At 37.4% G+C, this 21,584-nt stretch overlaps 1 protein-coding gene across 4 annotated transcripts in view; it reads left to right on the top strand.

The window, feature by feature from the left end:
- Window positions 1-21,535, top strand: part of WWC3 (WWC family member 3) — a 105,901-nt gene extending 84,366 nt beyond the window's left edge. The window contains exons 12-23 of one of the 4 annotated variants that reach the window (XM_076357755.1): window positions 1,732-1,852; window positions 2,696-2,770; window positions 3,831-3,917; window positions 6,367-6,559; window positions 10,654-10,821; window positions 11,554-11,705; window positions 12,432-12,591; window positions 13,770-13,934; window positions 15,290-15,382; window positions 16,420-16,650; window positions 17,390-17,517; window positions 18,969-21,535. In XM_076357755.1, the coding sequence (XP_076213870.1) occupies window positions 1,732-1,852; window positions 2,696-2,770; window positions 3,831-3,917; window positions 6,367-6,559; window positions 10,654-10,821; window positions 11,554-11,705; window positions 12,432-12,591; window positions 13,770-13,934; window positions 15,290-15,382; window positions 16,420-16,650; window positions 17,390-17,517; window positions 18,969-19,035 (1,640 nt within the window). In that variant the 3' untranslated portion in view covers window positions 19,036-21,535. Of the gene's footprint in view, window positions 1-1,731; window positions 1,853-2,695; window positions 2,771-3,830; window positions 3,918-6,366; window positions 6,560-10,653; window positions 10,822-11,541; window positions 11,706-12,431; window positions 12,592-13,769; window positions 13,935-15,289; window positions 15,383-16,419; window positions 16,651-17,389; window positions 17,518-18,968 lie in introns of all 4 variants that reach the window. The other 3 variants (XM_076357785.1, XM_076357775.1, XM_076357764.1) reach the window with 3 other exon arrangements.
- The last annotated feature ends 49 nt before the right edge of the window (window positions 21,536-21,584 follow it).

Raw genomic sequence — 21,584 nt, 5'->3', positions numbered from 1 at the left:
GGCTACTTATGGATCCAAAAGGGCAGAGAACTGGCTCTGTCCAGTTTATGGGACATCTTTCTTGGGGTTTTTTTGGACATTCTGGAACAGAACCAGGGAATTTTAGCTCCAAACAGGACCCCATGGTTTTTGGAATATCTTCTGGGATTTTGTGCTGTTGGTGCCCTTGATAAAAGGAACGTACCTTGGGCCAGCGCAGGACTGCTGGGCTCAGTGCATGCTGTTTGCCAGTCCCACAGTGAGTTAAAGCTAACCTTAGCCAGACACTTCTGTTGACAGCAGCGGCGTGGTTGTATTAATTTGGGGGATTTTTAATCAAGCTTCAATTCCTGATGTCCTGTCCTGGGGGTGCTTGGGTGGGAAGTGAGATGGGTCCCATGCAGAGGGGTGGCACAGTTGTCTGTACCTCAGCTGCGCTCTGCAGGTGGAGCTCAGGCTGTTGGCTGGTGCTCTGCTGAAGAAAACCTACTGATTAGGTACCAGCCTTTTATTTTTGATGCCTTAAGATAACATGTAACAGAGTTACTTAACGAGTTGTTACTTTGAGTAAGGTGTGTTTCATCCGTAGTTGGGGTAGTAAGCAGTAAATGTCAGTTGGTGCTTGCCTCCAGTGTGATGTGCACAGTGCTACTGTCACTCCAAATGGTGTCTGCTAAAACTGGGAATACTTCCGTGCTGTCTGGTTTAAGTTTCTCAGCATGGGTAGAAGCAAATAAGATGCTTTCCCTACCTCTGAAGTGGCACCTCTTTGCCGTTGCTTTTCTGCTTTGAGGACAGTCATTGAACCTTAAGCAAAAGGGGGGAAAGTTGGCAAAAGTTCTTCACTGCACAGTGAAGAAACTGCACTTCTACCAGTCTGTTTAATGGTTCTCTCTAGGATGCAAAAGAAAACAACCTCAAGTTAGGAGCTGTCATTGAAGTGTCAAAACCTTAACCTATACAATTCTTCAGCATTACAACTTGTGCACCTACCTTAATGGATTGGTAGCTGCTATACCTACTTGCCTTTGCAAAACCTGATGTGTAACATCATTTTTGTTGATGTGCTTACAACATGAAAATGATTGCTGAGTCGCTATTTATGGTGTTGCTGGTGATTCGAGGAAGGGTGGAAGAGGGGGTTGAATATTGCTTCCTCCTCCCCCAGTCAGTTTTCAAAGTCATTCACCAAGAATTTGAAAAAACAGTGGTCTGAGTGAGTTGGAAAGCGCTGGTTCTTTTTGATAATGCTTCTCAGACTGTAAATAAAAGCTGCTATTATGCAATGGTATAAACAGTATGCTTTGAGACTTTGTATTAGGAAACAAATGAGAACAAAACCTCACATTGTGTTATCAGATAACTTCTTAAAAGAATTAGTCTCTGTGTTTGTTTTCAGCCTATTGTATGTTCAGTAGGTAAATCTTAAAAGTTTAGGATATCATGTGTACTTAATGTAAGTCTTCCTCCAGGAGGGATTATTCTACCAGAAAAGCATTTAATAACAATGCAATTGGTTTATACTTAGTCTTGTCAGAGAGAAATTAGCCACCAACTTCCTTCCTTAATTCTCCCACAGAAAATCTCCTGTCGATTGTATTCTAGGTTTTTAACTTAAAGTTAGATGAAAAGGCAATGAACTGTGTTTGTGCCAACTGTTTTGCCACCAGTTTTGATACAATAAATGTTTCTTGTTTAATTTTTAAGAGGTGGCCTTGAGCTGATGTTGTCTTTACTTTTTCTCCATGACAGCTGTAACTCTGCGAGGAGACAGTGGTAGAAGATCGGAGAGGAGAGCCAGGCGAGTTTCAGCATGTCTCTCAGATCATTCACTGGCTAGTGACAGTGGCGTGTTTGAAGCTTTAAGCAAAAGGTCAGGTGTATAAATGCATAGTAAGCTGGGAATATTCCTGTTCTACCACACGGTCTGAAAGAATTCGTTGTAAACTTCTGAATACGCTTTCAAAATTGCTAATTCTTAGTAACGTAAGAACATTAGATTGCATGTTTTAAAGGAAAGAAGCTTTTTGCATCCAGTTCCACCGTCATGTTCACAAGTGCCAAGTCCCTTTCACTTTATTGTCTCTAACATTTTAACACAATATACTTTTCCCTTGAAAGATAGTTTTCTCAGCTTATTAGTCGTAAATCAGTAATTTTATTTCAATCATCTATAACAAAATAAAATTACACAGAGTGCGACTTACAATTCTGAGTAGCATGTGATAAAAGTATAACTGCAAGGAAGAAATATGTGAACTGCTGAAAATCTAAAAATGTGTAGGTTGACCAAGTGTTTGAAGGATGGGTAAAGACGTGCTATTTTATACAATTGTTTTAACACAATAAACAGTAACTGGGAAGAAGATAAGATTTTGAGGATGCTAAAGAGAAATGGAAGGCAGACTAAATATCAAACTACCCTAAATATCTTGAAAGAGGTATTCTGAAAACTCATTTTTTGAAATTGTGAATTACTACTTCTGTGTGTTTTTAAATAGATATCGTATAGAATCATAGAATCATTTAGGTTGGAAAAGACCTTTAAGATCATTGAGTCCAACCGTAATCCCTTCTTAATCCCTTCTGTATTACCAGTCCCTCCTGTATTACCAAACAATTGCTTATATTCATAAATCACAAAATAAATGTTCATTTCATTATGTTCTAACAGCTTAGGTCAGTATGTAGTTTACAGTACTTTCTGTTCCTGCAGGAATGAAGATCTGGAAGAGCCTGTTTATGGTGATGCTGCCAGTAGTGAAGAACCGCAAATACATGTTGGTTTTCTGTGAGTAGTGTTACTCCTCTTTCCCCCTGTCAACTCAGCAGGAATTGCTCACTAGTTTTCTTGGTTTTGGTTTTTAACTTTCTAATAAACTTAACTGCAGTGGATAGTTTTGAGAAGTTTCTGAATTGAAAGCCAAAGTTCAGTGGATGTACAGATTAGTCATCACATGCCACTTTCTGCTGGGGATGTGCCTTAACTACAGTTCATTCAGTGTCCTTTCAATGCTGGCTGATAAAAGGGCCTTCGTTACTTCTTTCAGTAGCATTTTCATTGTCTGGCCCATTAATGAGTATGTGGATATAGGGATACGTCTCTGTGCGAGATCTGACTTTTATGCCAGATGAAGGAGGATTACCTTAGGAAAATCACAGATGAAGAGACACCAATACAAATACAGCTCCCAAATACAGCTTTGAAGTCCTGTGCTTAGGGCATGCTATTGTTAGTAGTGGGAGGAGCGTGGGGAAGGGCAGATTATAGGAGTGCAAGGCAGGATGTCGTATCTTAAGTCAGCCCTCCAGAATCGTCTCTACCCCTTGGAAGACTAATTCTGAAGATTGGGCGTTTCCAAATCTCAGCCAGGTTTGTTAGTTCCATTTCAAAATTCATGCTGATGTGAAAGAGTAGAATTTTTTATTTATTTTCATTAACCCATGAAAATAATGCAGGCTGATTTGTCTAATGTAACCGATGCATTACATATGTGCGCGCATGTGCACACACACACATACATGCATATGGTGTAACTGTTTAAACCAAGGAGTGTATTTTATAAAACCTCTTCGCTATCAAGAGTCACAGTAGGGAATATTATTCTTTTCAAATTGAATAATGTTTAATTATCTTAGTTCTGATAACTTTGTTACTGTAGCTAATATTATTAATAATGTTCTGCTACCAGAGAGTGATATCTGTAATTGCTTTTGATTCAAACTGATTAAGAGATTTGTTTAACAGCAAAAGGTGCTTTTACATTCTTAAAATCTTTTTAGTCTTTCATCTCCATCTCTTAAGCAAAGTATTGATGCTTGTTGACTAACACAGGAAATTTGTTTTCCAGGCATGACAGTGGAAGCGAATGTCTGTTAGTCCATGTATTACAGCTGAAGAACTTCAGTAGTCTAGTTGTTAAAGAAAACTGCAAAATGTAAGCTTAAATTTCACCCAAAGTCTGATCATTTCTTGTTTTGTGCCACAATGGTAAATACCACAAATTTGTTTGCTTTCATGCAAAATTAAGCCATTTCTGGAGAAGATGGTATGTCTTAGTTTACATGAGGATAGGGTTAATTTTATGGACACAAGGTGTCCCTTTTGTAGAATCTCTGTCATAATGGTCAGGTAACAAGCATAGTCTCTAACGACCCATGTTCTTACGTGTTTATTATGCACAGGAATGTTTGTTCAAAAACATCAAAGTCATGCATCCATCACCCCATGCCTTCTGGCCCAAAAGCTGTCTACGTTATTTGCAGTATTCCAGAAATACTATTTCCTGTACAACTTTTCTGCAGCTCATCTGCGATGTATCCCAGAAGCAGCTTAGTGTAGTTCCCTCAAATTTCTACTGTAACGTCTATATTAATCAGTGAGAGAGATACCTTGCCCTTTATCTTAACCAAAAGAAAAAAAACAAAAAACCAGGACCTCTGCAAGCTTTTGTGGCCATTACTGCTCTCCTTGAATATCTGTGAAACACCTTTTGAAGGTAATTTTAGCACAAATACTAGCTGAGAATCAGTACAAACAGTTGAATTTTTTTAACCTCTGTCGGCCTGTGCTACTTTTTCAAATTCTGTATTGCATTATATAGAAAGTTGCTTAGTTTATTCTAATAAATGTTTCTTAAATAATGGCAATGTTGCCATAAAACACAGTCTTATCTAGTGATATGTATCTTAACATATTTTAAAGAAACTTGACCCGTGAAAATTGTTGATCTTTATCTCTGGGAGAGGTTGTTTGAAAACTGTGGAAAATGAAGGTGTGATAACATTGTTATGTTGTAATATAAGTCATTCTGTGGGAGCTGTTAAATTGACATACATCTCACTGAATGAGTTGATCTTTGTTGAGAACACTTGATCTTGCTAACTCTGCAAACCTCTAGTGGAAATTCTTCGTATCAGTGAGTGCATCAGTGTCGGTCTTTTGCTTTGTTTTCAGTGTGAGTGCAAGGGCGTGCTATAGGGAAAAAATGTGAGTATTGAGTAGTACTCAGCCATATTGCCTTGTAATTGGAAAAATAAGTAAGTGTCATCTGAACAAAGTCAAGTAGAGTCAGCAAGGTAAAAAAAGACTCCAGAGGGTTTGTTGGACATTGTTATCAAGGCAGTCAGGTATCTAAGCAACTCTCAAAAAGGCAGTTCTGTTCCCCATCCTTCCCTGTTAACCACTTGCACAGGAATCAATCAGTTGCATGGCTGCAGGGTAAATCAATTGGTTTGACTGGTCAAAAAAGAAGTTTATCTTACCAAAACCAGAAAAAGCTTTTAGCCAGTTTAATGAATTCCTCCATGCAACTGAGCATTCATTGAATCAGAGTTACGGGGGGCGGACTTACCTGCAGCAGCTGATGAACGGAGGAGTTGGATTGCTCTCTTCTTGCATCATGTAAAGCTGTTTAGCTAACTGATGCTCCACATGGCAGCACGGCAGTTCCACCACAGTGAGCTTTTCCAGTTGTCCTCTAACCATTTACTCGGTGGTGGTGGTGTAAGAGTTCATGCAGCTGTGTAGTCAACTTGAGTGAGCCTCTGAGCTGGATTCTTTTAATCCTTAAGCCTTATTTTTGCTAGGTTAGCTTTTTAACCCAGATAAGTTTTCTAATCTGGTTCACAACACAGTTGCATGAAGCTGTTTGCTGGCACGAGGGAAAGTATGGCAAAAACCAGGATATTGCAGGGGCTGGACAAGCAGTCAGAACAGGGAGAACACAGAAACAACTTCTCTAAGTAGCTCTGCTGCCTTCTGTCAGATTAAAATAGTTTTGGATTTTGATTTTTGGCTTGGAGTCTCAAATGAGATGGTACCAGATATTTAAATTTGTTTTTTAAGATGACAGGTGGGTGCAATGATTGTAGGCTTCTTTTGCTATCCTTTTGTGCTGAGTTTCTTAAGGGGCAGGGGGAAAGGTATGCTTAGTGGGTGGAAGGGAGAAATGGATCAGTGACACCAGGGCAATTCAATCGCCTAAACATAGGCATGTGTTTCCATTTGAAATATCATAGCATAGCACCTGGCCTCCAGCTGCTGCTGCTCAGGAAGGCCGTAGCTCTCCCATAGATCCTATGTCGTGTTTGCTAGCCCCATGTAGATGCCTCGGATACCTCGGGGCATCTCAAATGCCACTTGGTGACTGTTTAAGCACAAAGTTCCAAAAAAATTAGTTTTAGTTAGAAAAAGGTAGGGTTTCCAAATCAGCTTTGCAGTTCTTCTGTGTTAAGAATACAAAGTAAACTCCTGTAACGAAGAGATTCCAGAGCAGATTATTAACGTAGAAGTTACACTGATGTTTTTGCTTAGCTTGATTTTAAGAAATGCAAAATAGCTTTCTTTATCTCAACTGTACTATTTGTCTATTTTGCTGTTCCCAGTCACGTGAGAGTTTATTTGCCACCACTTGAGTCAGGCACACCAACCACTTACTGCTCTAGAGCTTTGGAATTCCAAACTCCGTTAATATTTAATGAAGTTTTCCGAATCCCTGTGCATTCAAGTGTTTTGAAATTAAAATCACTGCAGCTGTATATCTGTTCAGTTGACCATCAGCAACAAGAAGAACTGTTGGTAAGTGGTCCTTTTTCTTAAAAAGCTCTGTGATATGGGAAACTAAACTTACTTAAGGAATAATTTTTGAGATTGAAAAGAGAAAGTGAAGACTTTATTTTTCCATAAGAAGTGCCAACAGAGTTATGTTAATGTGTCTGTTCACATATGTAATTATGGTTGTGTTAATAAAAAATACATAAGTATCTGTGAAAGGCGGGATTTTTAAAAAGTTGAAATATGTGCATTTTAGGTTACAGAGTCTTGGAAATAATTAGCAACATTAGCAGAGGTTGAGAATTGGAGCGTTTTAAGCAGTGTTGAAAGTAATGTTATGTGTACTATTTAACTGTTACATTGCAGAGGCATATTGAAAATTGGTATAACATTTACATTCATTGCTATGGGATTTAGTAGATAAGAAGTTAATTCTTTTTTTATTTAATGCATTTCTTACAAATGCCTGCTTTGGGGAAAGTTGAAAAATCTGCCATTGCTAAATTTTGGTGCAAGAGGGAAAGCATTGTCTAAAAATGAAACTTTTCCCCAAAGACTTCATCTGTCAGCTTTTAGACTACAGTGTGCTCAAGACTTCTGTTTCTGCATGGCACTGTAACATGTGCATGATGAATCAGTATAAGTAAAATAGTTTCCTAATAAAAAGATTACAACTCCCTTCTTGCTATATAACAGTGGTCCAAGAAGACTACTGTTACATCAATCTTAACCTTGTTGCAGGACAATAGTGGTCCAGGCCAGTTTCTGTTACACCTTTTACTTTAAACTGATGGGGACGTCTGATGTAGATGCATTCAAATAAATGTAGCAGTTGTTTAAATAGGTTACGTGTGTTAACTGTGTTAACTCTAGATGTGTTAAATGTTAACTTCATTTAGCTATTTTCAAATGTAAATATACTTAAATAAATCTGCCTTGGGGCTGATATCCTGGCTATTTTGAAGTCAGTGGGCTGGCATTTCAGTGAGGTGTTCTAATGGATTAGTGAAAATTTTTTTAAGCCTATCAAAGTAGTTAAGAGGTACAGGCATCTCACTGTCATGCTGGACTATGGATAAGAGGTGTTTATTTGAGCAAACTGGTCAAGAATGCATGTTTGTTAGTCCACCTTTAAAACTAGGTAGCATCTTATATAAACAGTGGTCTTAATGTTGATGGAAGCTGACTCAAGGTCTTGTCCACAGTGGGAAGTTTTGTCATTTTTGCACTACAACCTAATGAAAGAGAAAGCATCTCGAGAACGGGCTGGATATATTGGTGTAAAATGCTTTATACTGGTATAGCCTGTTCCTCTGGGAAGCTAAATAGCTATTTCAGTGTAAAGCATCTTTATATTGACACAAGTCCATCTAAGTTTAGGGTGCTTTTATTTTAACTGCTATTAGTGAATTAGCAAAAAATGATAGGCCTTCAAGTTATGTTGGTAGGATTTTTTTCTCTTTCATAGTCTTAGTGTAGTTTTGTTAGAAATATTTGTCTATAGTAGTTGGTAACATACTTTAGCGTAAGTTAACAATGCCACTCAAAAAGAGAGAAACAATGCCATGGTTTCTTAAGGTAGGTGCATTGAAGTATGTATTTAAACATGATGATTGTTGCCCTCTTGCTGTAAATTGAAAATAAGCATTTTCTCAAACTGAGGAATCATTTGCTACCTCTCTGTGGAACTGCTGTGATGGCCTCTATAATTGTCTTTCAAAATCTCTTCCACTGAGATTACAATTTTTTCCATCCATTTGTTCATCCCTATATTTCTGACGTTTTTGATGACTGCATTCTTTTCAATTAGATTATGCCAGTTAAATGCTTTCCTAAATGCAGAAGCCAGGCTGGAGTTTATCCTAAGCTAAACACATTTTTGTACAAAACAGGGAGGGGGGGGGGGGAGAAAAAAATATTCAGGCAAATAGTTCTAAACTTCGCTTACATAGAGAAGTAGATCTACTAAATTTGTGGGATGGTCTTTCCATTCCCTCAAACTTCTACTCATATGCCCTGCCTTGCTGAAAGATCTCTTTCAGTTTTCCTACAGCTTTCTGAAACTGTGCTTCCTTAAGTTAGCTTATTTCTTCCCTGGTGGCCTCATCAATGTTGAGATAAGGGAGTTGTTATTTTCCATGGTTAGCATATATAGCTCATGTTAAAACATCAAAGAAATGCGATTGCCTTTCTTGGCGATCACATGGCATTGCTGTTTCACTCCCAGTTTCTGATCTTTTACAGCCCTGACCAAACAATTATTCCCCATGTCTTAATTTATTTGAATTCTTCTTCTTGATTGTAATATTTGTCTTTTTGCATTCCATGTTTTTATTTCAGAACATCCATCCCATTTTTTAACATAATTTTAAATTCCGATCCTTTTCTCATAAATTTTACAATCCCTCTGTTTGACATCACCGAGAGATTCATAAATGCTTTTACTATTCTGCTATCCCAGTTGTTAACAAATGCATCAGAGCAGGCACGTGACAGACCGCTAGCAGAGCCACCTTGGTTTCTTCATCCTTTTGAGCGCCCTCCAAATCTTGAGGTGGAGGCGAAATATTAATTAGTCCTTTCAGTACTGATAATTATTAATTGGGTTCGATGGTAATTTTCTACCCAATTAGTCATTCACTTTGTAGTAACAGCTTCTGTGGCATGCTTTCTTAGCCGCTTAATAAATGCGGTGTGTAGGGGAGTGTCAGACATCTTAAGAGTCAACGTATGCTTCTTCCAATATTGGTGACAAGAAAACAGCTTTCACCTCTGCCTCTAAAACCAAACCCAGCATGTCTTATACGTTTTCCAACTCTGATGCAAAAGCGTGAGTGTTCGATACATGTTTCTTTCTTACAGTGTGTCAGAACAAGTAGATAATTAGAAGACATCTCTGTTTTATGTATAAAAGAAAAGGTATCTCTCTTTGTAGCATCCAATATACTGACATAAAACGACGTTCTCAGTAACATGTTGTATCCCGATATGACATTCTTTTGTTAGTCTCAAAAACTTTTCTCCATTGTCCTTTATACACCTGTTTAAACAGAGCCCCAGGGAACATTCATCTTGGAAAAACAATATGATGATTTTTTTTTAATTATTATTTTCTAACTAACTGTTTCTTTACCTGCTTAAAGTTGAATGCGGTTTCTGTATACATTTGCTACTGCCTTTACAATTAGAATCATTGCATCCAGCTATTTGTTCTGTGAGAGATTAAAACATTTTTTCCATGATTTTTTCCAGTGGTATAAATGAAAACATTCTTAGCATGTGGTCCATTAGTATGGAAATGAACAGGTTGTAGAGACAGCCAGATAAAGCCAAAAGCAGTAATTAAGGCTAGCTAATAAAAAATCATCGCTAGGTCCAGCTAGTGAACTGATTCAAAAAAAGAAAAAGGCATGGATTTGCTCACAGCTCTTTTTCATTTCGGTCAACACCACTCAGAAATTTCTTACATGAATGGATGGATGGAGTAGGGCTACTTTGAAGTTGGGAATACTTTTAGTGGGAAGCCTCCATTAAACCTGTTTTCACCTGATTCTGGGGGATGTAAGGCTGGCTTGGAAAGTGGAAAAATGGCTTTATAGCCCATTTGACTACCTTATGATGTAAATAGGCAGGAAAAAAAATTGTTTTACATGACATTTTTTCCCCTTTGGAAGATGCCTCTGAGGATCAGAGAATAGAAGGCTATCTCAGAATATAGTTATCTCAAAAGAAAACAGATTAAAGTAATATTGTTAAAGTAATACTAATTTAAGCAAATGTAGAAATCAGATATGTAATTGAGAGGGTTTTTTAAATAAAATATTAAGAGTTGTCAGTTGTAACAATCATACCTACATCAGTCATACAAATTTCATTTTTCAACTTCAAAAAATTTAGTATCTACTCTGGTCCTTTCTGGTAGTAAGCAAGAGGCAAGAAATTCAGTATCTTAGACATCATAACAACACAGAACAAAACTGTCTATTTTTAAGAGACACTATTAGTATTTGGTAAAGTGGGGTTTTTACATTGTAAGTAAAATACTCTTTAAATGAGAAGGTGTCTATCCTGCACTGTATGTTTACCTTATTGTGGTCAATGCTTTTTGTTGTTTACAGGGCATTGCTCAGATAAACCTGACTGATGCAGAGAATTCTGGTGACATGCAGCTTCACTGGTATTCTGTTCAGATCTTCACTGGTTCAGACCCCCAGAGAGCAAAGAACAAAAACCAGTGTGAAGAAAGTATTCCCCGGTCTTCTGGAAATGTAACTAGAGTTAAAACAGTATGGCTCTGAAAAAGTGCTTTGTTTACTTTATTTGACCTGCTGGGTGGTTGGTTGTGATCTTACCTGGGGCACAGAGGTGATACCTTGATTTAGCTCTTGTGGCAAGAGCTGGATTTTAAAAGAATAATTAAAAGCTAGATCATGTCTGGACAGGTGCTTGAAATAGTACTCTGTGTATGTTTGTATGCACACTTCCAGTCCAACTAACTAAAACTCATTAAAAATTTCTGCCACTGCACTTCAAGAGGTTGTCAAGAAAGGTTGTGCAATTTCCATCCTTGGAGATTTTTCAGCCCTTGACTGGGCCCAGGGCAACCTGATGTGGCTATGAAGCTGTCCTTGCTTTGGGCAGGACATCAGACTAGGTGACCTCCGGAGGTCTCTTCAGACCTAACTTGCTGGATAACGCTCCACAGTGAGATGAAGTCTGCCTGGTTTCTGTGAGAAGTTGCATTTATGGAACACCACATACTTTTTGATCATTAAGATTCAGGACAGATGTTTTGGGGTTGGGGTGTGTGTGTTTGTTTTGGGGTTTTTTTGGGGTGTGTGTGTGGTTTTGGGGGGTTTTGGGCGTTTGGGGTTTTTTTGGGGGTTTGGGTTTTTTGTTTGTTTTTTTTTTAAGGAACATACAGTGGCTATGTTTTTATTTCATTTTCTCTGAATAATATACATTAAACACAATGGCTTGTTCAAACAGTTTTATCTGAAGTCTAGTTTACCTTTCAGGATGCAGTGACAGCCCTGTTAGCTAGGACAACTGCCCAGCTGGAAGCAGTTGAGAGAGAGTTGGCAGAAGAGAGAGTGAAACTGGAGTACACAGAGGAGGAAATCCTGGAGATGGAAAGAAAGGAAGATCAGGCAGAAGCCATATCAGAAAGGTAAAAATAGTCGTTTAAACACCTCATCAAACAGCCGAGTGATATTTACACTGTGGGTATAGCCTGAAATACAGCAGGTCCTTATTCTGAGATCTGCTTCCTGTTAGTGTTACAAGTATAAAATTCTGTTGTTATGATGATGTGCAAACAGGAGAAAACCTTATTTGAATAGCTGGCTGAGTTTAGAGGACTTGGAATTTGGGGAGTGGGAAAACATTATATCAGACAGAAACTTTTCTAGGGAGGCAACTGTAATGGGTTTGCAACAGCACTGTACTAAAAAAAAAAAATAATTTTGTGGTGACATGGGAAACTGTCAAAGAAAGATATGCATTGCCATGCTTATGGAGTGAACATGCAACACAGCTCTTACTATTTCAGGGTTTATTACAATGCTGTTTCATCATTAATAATACTCCTAGTTTGTTACATGAGTTAGTTTTTGTTATTGTTTTCTTAGTATTGTTTTAAAGACCAGAACGTATGCTTTAAGAAAATTAGGGAAGATGATTTGTTTGGTTGGTTTTGGCATGAAATGTGTTTGCTTGTCTGTGCATCTGCAGAAATGCAAGCAGGATATGTTCTCCCTTTGAAAATTGTGTATTTTTATTAGAGAAATAATAGTCAAAAATGACAAACACCTAGATAATGAAATATATAAATGTGATGCATAATTGCATGAGTTTCTTTAATACCTGCAAAATTCTTGTGATGTTCTGACTTTAGGAGTTGGCAAGCAGAATCTGTTGACAGTGGATGCAGTAATTGCACCCAGACTAGTCCTCCTTACCCAGAGCCATTTTGCGGGGATTCATTAGCTGGACACATGTTTGCAACTCAAGCAGGCCAGTACAGTTCTGGAAAAATGCAGCCTCCACCACTAAAGGTAATGAGAGAAAACACTGCAGTACAGAAACTGCCATGCTGCCTGGTGCACACAGAAAGTGTTACTGCTGCTCCTTGAGTCTGAGTCCGAATTGATCAGGAGAGAAGAGAATCAGAAATTACATTAACAACCCTGTGTGAGCACTGCCTTCGTGACAGCCGTGTGCCTTTTGAGTTGTCAAAAATGCCCTCTTTAGGGATGGTTTTTTTTGTTTGCTTGCTGGTTATTTCTGGGCAGAATTAGTTTTTTACATCAAAAGGCAAGCTATTTTTACTGTGGCTTTTATCTAATTTGTAAATATGTACTCGTATCAAATGTCTGTGTTGACCCGAAATTGTAGCAGAAGAGATCATGATCAAATTCCAGCGCTCTTAGAAATAAGGATTTCTGAAGGAATTGTGAAGAAGCTTAATGTTTTAAGACTTGCATTGCTGTTTCAGTGTTACAATAAATACAGCTGAAAATTTCAGAACAATTGTGCTGAAACTGATGTATTTAAAATCTTTTGTAATCAAGATATGAGACATTGAAAACAATCCTGAACAAGCTGAAATCGGCACACTTCCATTGAAGTAGAGGAACGTAAGCCATTTGTGTTGCCTTTAGGGAAGATCATACCTCCTACTGAGGAGTGAGTTATCTTAAAGTTTGGAAGCTTTGCTAGAGTAGTGTATGTTTTCTGTATTTCTGAATAGTGTTCTTGTATCATTGTTTCAACAGTCTTTCAGTTCCCTTTTGTTGAGTTTCTTTTCTTCATTTGACTTCCTCCACTTTTAAGGTGGTTGCTTACTTCAGAGTCACCTTGCTTATTGATAGGTGACTCAGTTTTCTTCTGTTGAGGCTGGAGATCGGGTGGTAGTTTGGTTAATGCCCAGTTGCCAATGCTGAATGCAGTCTTTGTGCTCTGCAGCTATGATTCATGTTATAACTGCATCTCATAATTGTTACTGTTCCAGCAAAGGCTTCTGAAAGGTAATCTTATAATTTTGAATGACCTAGTTTCAGAACTTTTTAAAAAACCGAGGTGATTCATCCTCTGGTCTCAGTGCTCATGAAAACTTGAACCTAGCTAGCAGGGCAAATTGTTTACTTTTGATATTGTTGTAATGTCTGATTGTTTTTGGTGAGAGAGAGAAAATAAGGAAAAAACAAAAATTTTTCTTTCATTGAAATTTTAGGTGGATAAGGAAACTAACACTGAAGATCTGTTTCCTGAAGAAGTTGCTATTCTTCCAAAAGAGAGAACTAGCCGCAGGCCACGGGGTTCTGCTTTTGTTCGCAGTAGCACTATTGTTCGTTCCCAGACCTTCTCGCCAGGAGCACGAAGTCAATATGTTTGCAGAGTGAGTAAGGCTTAAAAAGAAGGGGTGGGGCGGGGCTCCACACAAGTATTTTGTACATTTTTGATAATTTCTTCTTGAGACTTTATTACATTTATAAGAAACACGTACTACTTTTTAATACTAATGAATAATCTTTCATTGAATTTAAACGTTGCAGTGGGGAAGAGGACCCCTGGCTCTTTTTAAGAGTTTAAACCTGAATTTGTTTCCTTTAAAATTTAAGAATCTATGACAAATTAGATACTAAACTCTTTTCCCTGGCAACCTTAGATGTTAGGCTAGGGTGATGGATTTTACAGAGGTACAATGCTGTCTAATGAGGTGTATAAACAGTTAGCTTCGAAGCCGTGTTTAACTTTCAGGTACCTAAAAGTTTGGGAAAGGGGACTGAATGCATAATCTTAGAGTTACTGCGTAAATATTCTTACGACTCTGGTTGCTGTCATGAATGTTGGTCATAGGATGCTTGTTACAGTGGGATTCCAAAGTGCACTGGTGCAAGTAATTGAGGATCGGCACAACAGTTTTCAAGCTCATGTTAGCCGGTTGCTACGTTCAATGGCAAAAGGCTTATAAGCAGTTGGCTCACAGTGTTGCAGATCAATACATGGGTATTGATTTTGCAATATTGGTGGAATGCACACAGCTTTAATTGTACTCTTTTCATAAGCTTTTGAGAGCTTGAGTTTGAAAATGAAGTAGTGATTTTTAACTTTTTATGCTTTTTCCTAAACCAAGGATGATCTGGTTTTTGCTTTCTTATTTACATTGCACACAGTGCATCTATGGACCCCTCCAAATTCTTCAGTTTGATTTCTGGATTCTGTATCTGTTTATGATATAGGGAATGTGAGTAAAACACCCTCACACACCAGAACAAAGGTAGTGCAAAAAGGAAAAGATTGTTAAAGACCCTCACTTGATCTGCATTTACTTAAAATCGGGGGGGGACGAGGGGGGAACGGGGGGGGGGGGGGGGACGGCAGAGTGGAAGACTGTATTGTTTGTGCCCATGACAGTAAATGCTTTAGGAAGAAAGAATATTGCCTTTAACTCTCTGCTCCCCTTTTTTTTTTAGATTACATTGTCTTGGATATTTAGTAGAATGCTTGATGAAACTTAGCTGTAAAACACTGGTGGTTTTGAAGTTTTCTTGAATTATTATAACTATACAGTATAAGCACTAATATTTATATATAAATCTTCATAAATAACTAAAGCTGAAAAAAATCAGTTGCTTAAGACAGTTTCAGTGCATTTTTAAAAATAAATCTCAAAAGAAAAAGAATAATCCAGATGTCTTACTGTAGATGACCTTGTAAGCAACCTGTATTTTCAATATCTTTTCTCATCAGCTGTATCGCAGTGACAGTGACAGTTCAACTCTGCCAAGGAAGTCCCCTTTTGTCCGGAATACATTGGAGAGGCGTACTCTACGGTATAAGCAGGTATACCTAGGAAACTGGTTTTTACTTTTCACTAAGTTGCTAGAACACAGTTACTTTTATACCTAAGCTTTAGATGTCTACAGGTACATTCTGATGTTTTTAGGAAATGTATAAGGCTTCTGTAATATAACTGGGAGAGGGGTGCGTGTTTCGGGTTTGGTTTGGGTTTTTTAAGCTAAAAGGTAGACATAGAGAAGTGAAATACAGTTGTGAACAATTATTGAGGAGAAAAAAAAAGTGTGGCAGACAAAAATTAGTTTAATGGGGACTGAATTTGTATTGATTTAGATGTAAACTTTGTTAAATCTTTAAAATCTAGTTTATGATGCAGGGTGCAGGCCCAGAGAATTGTGTGTTAACATGACAGTAAAACATCCAGCTCCCCTCCCATGCAGCCTAGCAAACCATAGTATTTGAGGCCCAAGTATTCAGGAATGAATAGGTTAAGCTCTCCTTTCGCCCTCATGCCACCCCGTACTCTGCAGAACAAGTGGGCAGAGAAGGGCAGGTAAGGTGTTAATGCCTTGTACATAAATTGCATACAGTTTAGCCTGGTCAGCAGAAGTTAATTTCTTGCTGGTAGGCAAGTAGACAGCCGTGCCTCCCATTTTGATTCAGAATGTATCTTGAAACCAGTATTGAATACAGCCCTTTAACGGGAATCTTGCTCAGTACATTATTTTCTGACGTCATGACGCTGTTACGATGATAATAAAAGGGATGCAACATGAAAAACTCGTAACACAAAAGTTTAGTCCATAAACTTAAATTAGGATAATATTTATAAGCCAAAAGGAGACTGTAAAAGGAGGTAGTAGAAAGCATTAATTGAAAAAGTTTGTATGGTACAGAAAACCCCTACAGCTGGTTAGCCTTTCACTGTGGGATATAAATAATCTCTCCAAAACTTTGTGTCAAGAAATACTCTGTGTGTGAAGTAAGTACAGAAAATGTATGCTTTATATAGCTAAAGATAGACCAGTATACCATGTTGAGAGTAATACATTGTACATTTTATTTTAATCCTAATAACTCAGCAGTCCTGCAGATCATCTTTGGCTGAGCTTATGGCAAGGACGTCCTTAGACCTGGAGCTGGATCTCCAGGCATCCAGAACTAGACAGAGACAGCTGAACGAGGAGATATGTGTTTTAAGAGAGTTGAGACAGCGTCTGGAAGATGCCCAACTCAGAGGGCAGACAGATCTACCCCACTGGGTCCTTCGGGATGAGCGATTCCGAAACTTGTTGAAGGAAGCAGAAAGGCAGGTATGGTAACATGAGATGAGCACTCAACATGTTCAGAAACTTCTGGTTTCAAAATTTCTTGATTGTGACACGATGTCTAAAGAGCTGTTTTTACAGAACTTCAAACAATGAATGTTACTTCTATATTCTTGAAGTTAACAGAATAAAAATTTTTGCATTGATTACTACCAAACTGTGTATTTATTTGAGGACAGTTACTGGAGAATGGCACTATTTGCCAATGGCACTTTTTGTTTTGGTTTGGGGTTTTTTTGTTTTAGGTATTTATTATTGGAACTTTAATAATTTCCTTACTTCTGATCTTTGAAAGAAATTTTGCTGATTTGATATTTCAATTTTACAAGTATTTGGAATGTTCCCTAAGTATGTGATATTTTTTTTCCCTGTTCTTGGAGAAAGAAGTTATAGGCAAAAAGTGGCAAAAACTGCACAACAAACAAAATTGTCATTGCATTATTGGAGACAAAGAGTGAGCCTAAATTTATTTTAAGGTCTTGTTTGACAGATCTATGTGAAGTAAATTTCATTAATTTAATACATATCTGTCTGAAGAGCATTAAGAAATGAAACAACACTGTCAGTCTTTTGAATTTATAATTCTTAGATGATCAGCTATTTCAGACAATGTACTTGGGTGCTTTCCTGTGGTGAGTGGGAAAAAATCCATTATTTTAACCTGGGTATTCTTGTGTTTTACTTATTCACATGACCATTTTAAGCATTATATTCTTGTTCTCAGACCAGACAGACCAAATTTGAACACCACCAAGAGCAAGCAGCTGAAAAGATGCTAAAGAAAGCATCAAAAGAAATATACCAGTTGCGTGGGCAAAATCAGAAGGAGCCTATTCAGGTGCAGACTTTTAGGTAAGTGGTAATGTGTAGTGAAATAGCATAGCAACAGTTCATTAGGGAGGTTAAAGCTCTCTGAAGCATATAGCTTAAATTCTGTGTGTCTTCTATATAGCCAGTAATTTTTAACTGTATTTTAACTTGATTGATTTGGACATATGAGTTTCCTTTGAATTATTTGTTATGCAAAAAGCCAAAGCTAAGGTAAAATCACAGTGTTACAATTCTAAAACACATAAAATTTAAAAAAAAAAGTCTTCAAGTGCAAACATAGCCTAGGTGATTCTTTCAACTTAGTCTAGTCACTATTAAGTTCAAATGATTTTGTCAGTTCTTCAATGCAAGCCTGTGGGCATAAGTAGTTTCTTTAATGTAATGCATATACATTGCTAGTAACACTCTCTCCCTAAAAATTACTCAATAATATTCCAACTTTCTCTCAAGAAGGCTTTTCTTTGGACTTTTTTTCCTATTTCATCTGTGTTTACATGGTACATGTCCTCTCTTAGCTTTATTTTTTTTCTGACAGTTTATTTTGTGTACAAGTGGCATTGATAATCAGTGTGCATTTCACAGGAAGACTTTATTACTTCAGCATTAAAATTTTTATAATTTTTATTGGGAGAGTAACGGTAGGAGTAAGAAAATGTTCGTGCGACATAGATGTGGAGGACAGCTCAGCTACAATGTTACATTATGCTATTTCATCCAGTGTTTAGATTTTTAGAACTTTTTTGCAGGGAATACTTAAGTGAAATAGAAAAGCTGTCTGTCCTTTAATGTAATTTTTTTGCTTAAATTACATTGGGAAGGTCTTTCCCACAAAGGTGAGGAGGAAGTAAAAGGAATAGAAATTTTAGGGGTGTTTTTACGTCTTAGATTTCTGGTGATGAGAGAGGGGAGTTTTATGGTTTGTCTACTGAGATATAGAAAGAGATGGGGAATTGAATGAAATGAGATGTAGAAAATGAAGCAAAAGCTGTCTTCCTTGTTTAAATTCTCGCCTTTTTTATGGACACATCCATTTCTTATGACGCTTACTTTACAGCATGTACTGTTTGCTCAATAAGGAAGCAAAAAGATAACTCTGAATGCCGTCTTTTTTTCCCTTTTTTGTAGGCATTATTGCAAAATGTACAAGGGTGAACTTTGCGTTGCAGAAGGGGCTTATGCAGGGCTTGTCCTGTGAAACCTTTTTGCGGTCAACTATGACTGATGTTCAATGAGTTGTACAAAGCTTCCACCTAAATTTTCAAAAATAGTGATTGTGTTCAATGGAATGTTGCCAAAAGTATACAGTGAGGTTTAATAGTTTTTGTAAGTTTCTTGTACTGAAATAAACCATCAGTTCAGTATGTAAGTAACAAAGGCTAATGACTAACCAGAGTAAAGAAACCATGTTCTCGGGGGAAAAAAAATTAGGCATATATTTGATTGACTTCCTTTTTATCTTGTTTTGATCACAGAGAGAAGATAGCTTTTTTTACAAGACCAAGGATTAACATACCTCCTCTGCCAGCTGATGATGTATGACATGTTGCATTGTAAACATGAAGTATTTATCGCTTTTATTTTAATGAAGTTATTAGATTAGCCAAGTTTCTTTAAAAAAAAAATTTGTGCAAAAGCTAATATACACGTTTTGTAAAAAATAAAAAAAGTAAAAAAAGTAAAAGTAAACAAAAACATATATATAAATATATATATACATATATATTTTATAATAGCGACTGCAACAAGGCTTGGTTTTTCCTTGTTGTGAAACTGACATCTCTGAAGACAACTTATTTTATAAAAGATCGACTATCCTGTTAAGAGCGTGTACAGTTTTTATGCTGTTTTATTTGACTTAAAGGCTGGAAGACAGAAACAAAGTGAGTTCAGGCAAATTCACTGTAGTGTAATTTATTTATAGTGCCTTTTTTCCTTGAAGGAAAATACCTACTTTAAGATGTATTTTAAGACTGAAATTTTGTTCTTCAGTATTTGTCATACAGTAGAATGGAACCATTGAGCTGGTTTTGTTTCTGATACCTGAAATGAAAATACTATGTTCTACAATTGTCACTTTTTTCAGCTTTATTATCTGTAGCATATTATGTACATTGTATCCTTTAGCACTGTCTGTGTTATAGCAAAATATTATCACCTGCAATGTGTTTAACACTGATTAGAAGTGATGTTAAACATTGCAGAATTCATTTGCATGTTCTTACTGTGCACTAATAGATTGTTTTCATTTCAGTTGTGTCTGAAGTATCTTTATATTCTTAACTAGATTCTCAGTTTAACGGAGGAAGGAAAAGGGTGACAGGTCTTTGTTTTGCTGTTTAATGAAAAGGGACTTAAAAGAGCAACGTGACCTAGCTGTGTGGAAAGACCGCTAAAGGAGTATTATAGCGATTTTTACAGTTCTAAAGATTCTGATCTGATTCAGGAAAGTACATATGTGCTGATTTCGGAAAGCAGCTGCATTAAGTAAGGGTGCTTAGACACACGTTCATCCTAAAGGATGTGCTTTGAGGTTACTGCATGCAAGTTCTGTTGAACAGTGACACTTTCCAGGAGGAAGGTGTATAATTCTGGAAGGTGTAGCTCACTTGATTGCTAGTTGGACCAGCTAAAATCCGCTAAGAAATCATTTTACTTGTGACCGTTCGTTTTAATGAAAGACTGTCACCCTAAATTCCCGAGAATGCCAGTTTTGTGTCCTTGCATCCTGCAAGTATGTAAAAATACTTCTTTACTAAGCTACTATAATAGAGTTTCTCATATTTTTCTAATTATACGTTACCTACAAAGAGAGGTGCCCAACACAAGACTGTCTTTGCAAATTGCTGGAATCTCCTAGAAGGAAGATCACGCTGTCTCTTAATGAAAGTAAAGGTCAAATTGGTTTCAGATTTTCATATGTCAGGAAATCAAAACAACAGCAGCCAAAAACTAAACAGACTTACCAGAACCAATCAGAATATCTTAAAATATTTTTAAGTAAGTAAGTGTTCTTTGTGAGTTTCAAGAGCTTATACTCTGTTACCTTGTCAAAGATCAGGAAAACCTGAAAGTGAAACTGAATTGCTTTTACTTGTCCAAGCTGAGGCAAAAAGTAATGGGGAGAAAAGATTGTAAACCTAAATCATTAATCAGTGAGGACGATTAATGCAGACATTTAATTTTAAGGTAGTATTCCCTGTTTCCTAGTATGGCCTATAACCATTACAGGCATCAAGTGATTTGATCGTATAGCAATATATGTGAAATTAAAGTCTATTTAGCATTTATCATGCTAACCATCCTGAAATCTGTTTTTGCCAGTAAGCTTCGGTGGGTGTATATTGGGTTCCTTGGGTGCAACTAGCCATGTTCAGAAACTATGCAGATGAAAACCAAATAACGTAAGAAACTTTTAGTGTTTGGGTAAAAGTCTAGGGACGGCGAGCTTTTCAGTGCTCATTACTTGAAAAGACCAGTCAGTCGGAATTTCGCCTCTCATTTTCAGCGGAGGCCCTTACATAGTAGTGTTTATCAAGAGCTACCATGCAGTGACAGCAGAAGTACGTGCTGTATACTAAGAACAGACGACACCATGTTCCCATGAGGGTGGTCCGAGAGTGGAAGAGGTTGCCCAGAGAGGTGGAGCTCTCTGTCCATGGAGGGGTTGAGGACTTGACTGGACGTAGCCCGGAGCATCCTGGTCGCATTAGGCCCGATTTGAGCAGGGGTTGGGGTAGGGACCTCCCTTCCACCCTGAATTGTTCTGTGACTGTATAACGAAGGGACAATGTCTGGTGGCCTCTCTGTCAGGGGGTTCAGTTGGTGTTTTTAAACAGTGACCGCTGTGAGACGTCGTCGGCGTATCTTGTGGGCCTGTGATTCTGACTGCTGTAATGAGTTCTGTCTTGATGTGGTAATGAGTTATCGTATTCAGTATTCATCTCTCTTGTTTTTGTCACAGTTCTGTATGATTGTGTCATTTTTGTATTATTTGAAAGTATTTCTTCTACAAAATAAAATAATTTGCCATAAACAGAAATAGAGTTTTGTTATATGTCAAAGTAGAAGACACTTGTTGAATGGTTTAT

Source organism: Aptenodytes patagonicus, chromosome 1 (assembly GCF_965638725.1).
Source record: "Aptenodytes patagonicus chromosome 1, bAptPat1.pri.cur, whole genome shotgun sequence".
Taxonomy (NCBI): domain Eukaryota; kingdom Metazoa; phylum Chordata; class Aves; order Sphenisciformes; family Spheniscidae; genus Aptenodytes; species Aptenodytes patagonicus.
Note: the sequence above shows the minus strand (reverse complement) of the source record. Positions and strands in the feature narration are given on the sequence as shown.